General features: G+C 37.6%; 1 protein-coding gene and 1 pseudogene across 1 annotated transcript; both read right to left on the reverse strand.

The window, feature by feature from the left end:
- Positions 1-427: 427 nt before the first annotated feature.
- Positions 428-5,116, reverse strand: LOC144456511 (olfactory receptor 13D1-like; annotated as a pseudogene).
- Positions 5,117-8,382: 3,266 nt separating this feature from the next.
- Positions 8,383-9,352, reverse strand: LOC110214577 (olfactory receptor 13D1-like). Its single transcript, XM_020995562.2, has one exon. The coding sequence runs from the start codon at positions 9,322-9,324 to the stop codon at positions 8,383-8,385; it is 942 nt and encodes a 313-aa protein (XP_020851221.2). The 5' UTR covers positions 9,325-9,352.
- Positions 9,353-9,764: the final 412 nt, after the last annotated feature.

Below are 9,764 nucleotides of genomic sequence, written 5' to 3' on the forward strand. Positions count from 1 at the left end.
ATAGGCCATGCTTAACTGAATATGTAAATGCAATCTACATTTTTACAAAGAATTAAGATTTCAACAACTGTTTCTAATATCTATGAAATCAGAATTTAAGCATTTGTAAGTAATGAATGAAAATTAAAAAGGTAATTTCTTGACTAACAATAAATTATGGCAATATATTATAGGAATATGTGTGACAATTTAACAAAATACATCACAAAGCCAAGAAAATCAAGCAGAGGTGCTGGTGGGGAAATTAGCAGGCCCTAGCAATAGAACTATGCTTCAGAAATGTTTATTCTGTATGAAAAAGGGTGAGGATCACATGTGAGGTTTTTTAGTCACTTTATCCTCTTGACACTAAGGATAGCAGTGTTGGATTTGAATATAGAGGACATAGTTGCCACACACAAAAGAAGCCAGCTGTCAGCCTCATATTTCACATTTTCCTTAAGTACAAATTTCTGATTAGGATTTTCTTTATACCCTTTTTAACCTCCTTGTTCTTCAGGCTGTAGATTATGGGATTCAACAGTGGGTAACCACCCAGTAACCCAAAGATTTCATCAAAAAGTTTAGTGTCCTTAAACTTTCATGTACATGAAGAGGGCTGAGCCATAGAATAAGAATACCAGTCAGGTGGGCTGAACAAGTGGAAAAGGCTTTCTTCCTCTCCTCACTAGAGTTGATCCTCAGGATGGTGGAGATCATGCAGATATAGGAGAATAAAATGAGTAGCAAAGGCATGATGAAGAAAACAATACTTCCCACTATAATGATAGATACCCTGAGTGAGATGTCTCCACAGATAAACTTGAAAAGGGCCAGGATTTCACAGGTAAGGTTATCAATTATGTTCTTACAGAAAGGCATTATCAGGGCAAGCACAGATTCTCTTAGGGAGTTCAGAAACCCTAGTATCCAAGTCCAAGCAGCCAACTGCACACAGAATCCCTTGTTCATGATGATAGTCTATCTTAGGGAATTGCAGATGGCTATCTACCAGTTAAAAGCCATTGCTGCTAGAAGAATGCACTCTTTGGACCCCAATCCAAGAGAAATAACCGCAGGGCACATCCAATGAAGAAAACAAATTTTCTCTCAGATATAAAAATTTTTAGCATTTGAGGGATTAACGAGGATGTGTAGCAAATGTCCAGAAAGGAGAGGTTCCCAAGAAAAAATACATAGAGGTGTGAATGTGGGATCTAGGATGCTGATGATAGTAAGGATACTGTTTCCTAGTAGAATCAGCAAGTACATCAATAGGCAGAGCATATAAAGAAGCATTTGGAGACCTGAGTAATGAGAAAACCTCAGAAGAAAAAACTCTGTTGCGGTCAGAGCCAAGATGACAGAGTAAAAGCCATGAATTTCTTGAGCTCTCCCCCAAACCCCTCCAAATATCTATTAAAAATGGCTCTAAACAAATTCTAGAGCAGTAGAACCCACAAAAAGACAGAATGAAAAAAATTTCCAGCCCAAGACAATATGGATGGGAAAGGTCTGTTGCACCAAGCTGGGAGAGGAGTGCAGTTCATCGTGGGTCGCTGGACTGCGCAGGCAAAGACCAGGCCTCAGTGACCCTGGAGCAGGCCTCAGGGGACTGAATTACTAGCAGCTATAGCAGTCTTCAGAAATCTCAACCCACAAATGCCAAAGACAACTTAGAAGGTCAGTAGGAAAGATCTGTCAGAGCTGGGTGAGAGAGAAGCATGGTCCAGCCCCAGTACTGGCCCAGCCCCGAGGCAAGAATGCTTGAAAGTCTTCTATTTTACTGAATGTCCATTCCCCACTGCCCCTGAAAGATTATACTCAGTTTTGCTGGGTAGGTGATTCTTGGTTTTAATCCTAGCTCTTTTGACCTCTGGAATTCCATACTCTAAGCCCTCCAATCCCTTAGTGTAGAAGCTGCTAAATCTTGTTGTCCTGATTGTGTTTCCACAATACTTGAATTGTTTCTTTCTGGCTGCTTGCAATATTTTCTTCTTGACCTGGGAATCTGGGATTTGGCTATAATATTCCTAGGAGTTTTCCTTTGGGGATCTCTTTCAGGAGGTGATAGGTGGATTCTTTCAATTTCTATTTTACCCCGATTCTAGAATATTGGGCAGTTTTTCCTTGATAATTTCTTGAAGTTTGATGTCTAGGCTCTATTTTTGATCATGACTTTCAGGTAGACCAATAATTTTTAAATTCTCTCTCCTGGATCTATTTTCCAGGTCAGTTGTTTTTCCAATGAGATATTACACATTGTCTTCTATTTTTTCATTCTTTCGGTTTTGTTTTATAATTTCTTAATTTCTCATAGAGTTATTACCTTCCATTTACTCCATTCTAATTTTTAAGGGATTATTTTCTTCAGTGAGCTCTTGGACTTCCTTTTCCATTTGGCCAGTTCTGCTTTTTAAGGCATTCTTATCCTCACTGGCTTTTTGGGCCTCTTTTGCCATTTGGGTTAGGCTATTTTTTAAGGTGTTATTTTCTTCAGTATTTTTTTTTGGGGTCTCCTTTAGCAAGCTGTTGACTTGTTTTCATGATTTTCTTGCATCACTCTCATTTTTCTTCCCAGTTTTTCTTCTACTTCTCTTACTTGCTTTTCAAAATCCTTTTTCAGCTCTTCCAGCTTGGAAGGTGTATTGTCCCCAGCTTCAGGGGTTTTATGCAGCTGTTTTCAGAGACACTTCTAGGGATTTGTAAATTTTCAGTTCTTCCCAGGTGGTATGATCAAAGGCAAGGTGTTTACTCCTGACCTGTGCTCTGGTCTATGAGTGACCACAAGCATTCTTTTTTGCCTTGGAACTATGAGGAATATTTCTTTTCCATCGCTGCCACGAGCACCACCTCACCAGCACTCCTCCTAGCCCCAGGACCACCACCCAGGACTGTGACCCAGATCCAAGCACGGGCAAAGCAAGAGAATCCTGCCTTAGCACCAGCAGAGAGATCCCTGCAATCCCTCTCTGATTAGCCACTCGATCCCCCCACTGTGGGTCGAGAGCTCCAGAAGCAGCCTGTGCTAGGCCAGGACTGGCCAGTGCTCGTCTCTTACCACTGACTTTCTAAGTTGGGTTGAGAAGTCTGGAAAATGCCACAGCTTCCCGTGATTCAGTCTCCTGAGGATTGTTCCAGGTTCACTGGGCCTCCATCTTTGCTGGCCTGGCCCACACTGACCTGTACTGCTCTCAATCATCCAGGTTGTCCTAGACTGGAAATTTGTTTCACTCTGTCTTTTTGTGGGTTCTGCTGCTCTAGAATTTGTTTAGTCAATTTTTTTTTACAGGTATTTGGAGGGTTTGAGGGGAGAGCTCAAGCAAGTCACTGCTTTCACTCCACTATCTTGGCTCCTCCCCCTGTATTGTCATAACCAAGATTTTTATGCTTTCGTTGTGAATAAGATGAAAAGTGTGTGCTAGACTATAATCCAGTTAGGTGGCTATACACCTGATCACATGGCCAGAGCCATAACAGCCACTTGTGGTTCAATGTCACTCAGGAAGAAATTCTCCAGTGGAATGTTCCAGGGATCTGTGATTGTCCCTTTGCTGTTTAACATCTTCTCAAAGACTTGGCTAATGGCACTATAGATGGTATGCCTACCTGTCAGATTGGCAGATGACACAAAACTAGGTTTGATAATTAGGTGACAGAATCAGGATCCTGAAATCTCCAAGCAGGTAAGGGTGTTGGGGGTATTTTAGAAAGATGAAATTTGGTAGGGGATAATATAAAATCTTAGACTTGGGTTCAAAAATCCCATTTTACAAGAATAATATGAGAGCTTTTGCTGCATAGTAGCGAGGCTGAAAAATATTTGGTGATTTTAAAGGACTGAAAGTTCAAAATTTGAACATAATGGCAACAGAAAAAGTTAACTTGCTTAGATGTCTTTGAGAAGCCTATTGTCTAAGTCTGGGGAGGTTAATAGTCATATTGCTCAAGCCAGCCCAGATCTAGAATATTGTATTTAATTCTGGCCAACATATGTTAATAAGAAGATTGACAAGCTACTAAATATCTAAAGAAAAAATACTAGAATGGTGAAAGGTCTTGAGATCATGCTATATCAAAATCCATTGTAGAAAATGAAGGTTTTGGGGGGCAGCTAGGTGGTGCAGCGGATAGATCACCAGCCCTGAAGTCAGGAGGACCTGAGTTCAAATCCAGCCTCAGACCAAACACTTGGCACTAACTAGCTGTGTGACCCTGGGCAAGTCATTTAACCCCAATTGCCTAAAAAAAAAAAGAAAAAGAAAATGAAGGTTTTGATATGGAGAGGAGAGGAGAAGACTTATAAGGGATGTTAGTTGTCTTCAAGTATTTGAAGGGTAGTCAGAAGGAATGGTCTACTGTGGGAAGTAGTGAACTTCATTGGGGTCCTTCATCAAAAGCTTGATGACCACTTTGGGGATAGACTTTAATCTGAATTCTTGTTTGGGTCTAAATGACCTCTGAAGTACTTTCCAATTCTGAGACTCCTTGAGGACAAAGGCCATGTCTCTTTTATCCTTGAATCTCTTCCATCACCTAGTATAATATATTATGCTTTGTAGGTGCTCAAGAAAATGTATGTGAAATATGAGTGAATATGTAAATATAATCCATATCCTTTTGTAGCCAGGTTCAGTTTCCAAATATATAGCAGGAGTTGGTATTACTCTTGTGGAACACATTAATTAAAATTCTCACACTTTTTATGTAACAGTTGCTGCCAACTTAGGGATAGGGGGTGGAGAAGTGATTTCCTTGACATAGACAAAATATACTCTACCAATGAAGAGAGTTACCTTCTCTTTGCCTGAGAAAGTTGTCTACAGCCCTGAGAGGTTAAATGAATTTCGAGGATCACATGGTCAGTATGTGTCAGAGATGGCACTTGAATTGAGGTCTTCCCAGGCATGGTGGTTTCTATGTGCAGTATGCCATGTTGTCTTTCTTTAGGCATACAATCATCTTAGATCAATATAATTGATTTCTTATTCATTCAAGGGTTCTCTGTTGGCTTATATGTCAAAAGTCATTCTGTAGTGCTTTCTTGGCCATGAACCAATATAAACTGGTAGCACTGTGTTCTGGAATCCCATTAGAGTCCAGTACAACTCACCATTACATTGCCAACTTCTACCATTGTCTTAACAATAAGGCACTTTCTAGAGAATGAAATTTGAATTATTTAGCTTTACTTACTTTTTCTTGACTTGTTTTACTTCTCAGAGTTCTTCATAAGCAACTCACACTCTCTACACAGTCAACTTAAGAGAAAAGGATTGGTCTAATGAAATGAGTTACAAACATATTGCTGCCATGTTATCTTGTGTAAATTTCAAAACCTTAGCTACACTTCCATTGGATTGTGACCCATTTCTCTGGAGTCTTCACTCACTTTATTATGATGTTGGTGTCACATGGCCTTTGAGGTTGAATAGAAGTATCCACATTGGTTTTTCCTGGCCAGTAGTGTATACTGCATTAATAATTGCCTAATGCTAGTAGTCTTTTCTGCCAACAAACATTTAAGTTGGCACTAGTGAAAACATGTCAGTACTTGTTGTCAGTACTCATTTGAAATTTAGTTCTGCGATGATAATCTTTGAATATTTCAGTAACAATGTACTTCAAAGCTAAGAACTCCACTTTATATCTTTGTTAGCAAATCTGTCACTTAGCCTTCTACTGGTGAAGTGAACTGCTTTCTGATCAACATCACTCTATTGGTACAAGATTTCTCTTAAGCTTTTCAAGCTAATATACATAAGCAAGACAAAAGGCTTATTTGGAGACCAACACCAATGAATGTGTAATGTGACTAATCAAGTCTATGAAAGCTTTTTCACTTTTTTCTGTTCAATGGCTAAAGCAGTATTATCAGTGTATTTCTGTGCTTCTTTAGCCCATAGTGAAGAAAATATTAAGGCGTTTCTTGAAATTGAGTTTTCCTTAATTGAGTTACAGGGTTCAGCCTCAAATATTTTTATTTTTTAAAAATGATTGCCTCTGAGTCATGTTTATCTTCTTACATACTAAATATGCCTTTAGACCAAACCATGCTTTCAATTCCTTTGCTCATTTGGGTCATTCTGATTATTCATTATTTGTGTATTTCCTTTTTCTATCAATCCTGATCATCTATCAAAACCCTGTTACAATGTATCAGACATGAGAGAGATGATGGCCAGAATTAACTCTATCAGGGCTCCTGTTGACTTCTCAATTCTGCAAACATGGTCTCACCCTTCATCCATCTCAGTATAGTAGCTAAGGTGTACCCTAATGTCACTATATCAGAAATTTTTGAATCTGGGAATTCACAAAATACTGACTGATTTTTTGTTCAGATTTTATCCTGCTAAATATCACTTGGGATTTTCCCAACTCCTTTTCAGTTTTTAATAATCATCTTTTCATATTCTTACAATAAGAATGCATTTCTAATATTTAGAGTATTTGTTTTATATCTATTGAATCACTGTACTTATTAAACATGTAAGGTTCTATCCTTCAAGTCATTGTAACATGACGTTTGTTATAATGATAATCAAGAATGAAAAGCTAATCACTAAAATGCAGCATATACAGGAGTGTTCAATAGAACTTTATTTATAAGAATTTAATATGTTTAAAATAAATGGTAAACAAAGATTGCAGCATCTCTCTTAAAGCTAATTAAATAGCTCTAAGTTCCAATCTAGTTAATTAAATATTATTTATTAAATATTCTGTTCCCATAATCTTTTTGTTTCTCTCTCGATAAAGATTGAAGCATCCATCCATCCATCTATCTGTCTATCTATCTATCTATCTATCTATCTATCTATCTATCTATCTATCTCCACTCCAATGTATATTAAATGAAAATTATCGTGGTCAAAATTACCTGGATCACTGCTACTACTGATTTCTGAATTCTATGAACATAGTCTCACCATTCAGCCACGTAAGCTTAGCAGTAAAAGCATTTCAAGGATTCTCTTCATAATGTTCTTACCTCAGGTCCTAATTAAAGAAGTTCTCAGAGTTCTTTATCTTTATATCTTATTCATTCTCCCTCCAGATAGCATAGTTAATAAACTACCATATTAAAATAAAGCAGACTGTCTTTATAGGTTTATTCCCTGTAAGAGATAAAGTAATAGAATTCATAGGCCTTATGGAGAGATTATTAAAGTTGGTGTTATATTTTACCAATTTTACAAAAATATTTTAACATTTATTTTTTAAAAATTGAGTTTCAAATTCTCTCCTGCCTCTTGCCTCCCCCCTCCAAGATGATAAACAATTTGATATGGGTTATATGTGTGCAATCAAACAAAAATATTTCCATATTAGTCATGTTGTGAAAAAAGACACCAACAAAAAACCCCACAAAAAATAAAGTGAAAAAAAGCATGCTTCCCTCTGCATTCAGACTCCATCAGTTCTTTCTCTGGATGTAGATAGCATTTTTCATCATGTGTCTTTTGGAATTTTCTTGGATCACTGTATTGCTGAAAACAGCTAAGTTGGTCACAGTTGATCATTGTGCAATATTGCTGTTACTGTGAACAACGTTGTCCTGGTTCTGTTTATTTCACTGCATCAGTTCATGTAAGTCTTTCCAGGTTTTTCTGAAAGCATCCTGCTCGTAATTTCTTATAGTACAATAGTATTCCACCACAATCATGTACCACAACTTGTTCAGCCATTCCCCAATTGATGGGTATCCCTTTTGCCACCACTGAAAGAGCTGCTATAAATGTGTTATACATATAGGTCCTTTTCCATTTTAAAAAATCTCTTTGGGATACAGGCCTAGTGGTGGTATTCCTGGATCAGTTTTATAGCCCTTTGATCATAGTTCCAAGTTGTTTCCAAAATGGTTAGATCAGTTTACAACTTCACCAATAGTGCATTTGTGTCCCAATTTCCCCCTCATCCCTCAACATTTATCCTTTTCCTTTTCTGTCATATTAGCCAATCTGATAGATGCAAGGTACCTCAGACTTGTTTTAACTTTCATTTCTTTAATCAATAGTGATTTATAGCATTTGAGCTTAAGTATTTTAAGAACGGTTTCTAATAATTCCTCTAAATTTGATATTCTGCAATAGGAAATTTAATTTTTCATCATCAACTTATACTCACTCAGCTTGAATGTATGTGACTTATTTTAATGAAAGACAACCATAAACCCCAGGCTACAGAGTGGCAAAACTGCCAAGGCAGTACAGAAGCCTAATGAGTTAAGAGATACTGTATTTTGGATATTTGTTACATGTGTAGAAAAGAGTGAAAATTATACATTCTTCTTTGTAGTAACAGTCACACTTCCTCTTTCCAGGAAGAGCAGTGCTACTGTTGCATGCAAAGGAATGAGTCCCCCCTGCAAAAGAAGGGAACTGAAAACCTCAGACTTTTTCATATTTTTCTTAAAAATAGATTTCTGAATAGAATTTTCTCCGCAGCTCCTTTTACCTCTTTGTTCCTCAGGCTGTAGATGATGGGATTCAGCATTGGGGTAACCACTCCATAGGACAGTGAAATGATCTCATCAGAAGTCTTGGATTCCTTGGACTTGGGCTTCATGTACATGAAAAGAGCAGACCCATAGAACAAGATCACCACAGTCAGGTGGGCTGAGCAGGTGGAAAAGGCTTTTTTCCTCCCCTCACTTGAGTTGATCCTCAGGATAGTAGAGAGGATGACAACATATGAGAAGAAAATGAATAGCAGAGGCGTGATTAAGAAAACAATACTTGCAATTGTCATAATAAACACATTGAGGGAAATGCCTATACAAATAAGTTTAAGAAGGGCCAGTATCTCACAGGTTATGTGGTCAATGATAGTCCCACAGAATGGCATCATCATAGCAAGTGTAGTTTGTACCAGAGAGTTCAGACACCCTATAATCCAAGTCCAAGCAGCCATTTGCACACAGAGTTCCTTATTCATGATGATGGTGTATCTTAGGGGATTGCAGATGGCGATGTACCTGTCATAGGCCATCACTGCCAGCAGCAGACACTCTGTGGACCCCAATCCAAGGGACATAAACATCTGAAGTGCACACCTAGTGAAGGAAATGGATTTTCTCTCACTCATAAAATTAACCAGAATTTGGGGAACAGAGGCAGATGTATAGCAGATATCCAGGAAGGAGAGATTCCCAAGGAGAAAGTACATAGGGGTATGAAGGTGGGAATCCAGAATGCTAATGATAATAAGGAAGCTGTTTCCCAGAAGGATCACCAGGTACATCACTAGGCAGATCACATAAAGAAACATCTGGAGGCCTGGGTACTGAGAAAGTCCAATCAGGATAAACTCACTCACAGCTGTGTAATTCCCTTTGCCCATGTTATTTCATTGTGGTTACCTATGAGAGTGATGGAAGGACACTGGTCATAATAGTTGGATTGAACAATAGTAGTGATTTATATTTGTATTGCATATACTTAGTGGTATTTCTTTTTTATAGTGGTTAATAATTTTATTTGGTTTTCACTGATGGCTACAGATTTTCAAATATATGAACACAAATGGGAACAAGAAGAGAAGAAAAACATGCATTTGAAATTAAATAAAAAAACTGATATTAATACTTGTAAATGTTTAATAAATTTATCAGTTTTAATTTCTAATATGGTAAATATTGAGATATAACTCACATAAACAAAAGCTCCTTATTATTAATTTTAAAGGGTCCAAAAAGGGCTACATAAATGTTAGCTCTTACTATTATTATCTAATCAAATTTTAACAAGATCAGCTTCTGAATTCCTTGCATTAGCAGTTCT

This window comes from Phascolarctos cinereus, unplaced genomic scaffold, assembly GCF_003287225.1.
Source record: "Phascolarctos cinereus isolate Bilbo 61053 unplaced genomic scaffold, phaCin_HiC Scaffold_4;HRSCAF=312, whole genome shotgun sequence".
NCBI lineage: Eukaryota > Metazoa > Chordata > Mammalia > Diprotodontia > Phascolarctidae > Phascolarctos > Phascolarctos cinereus.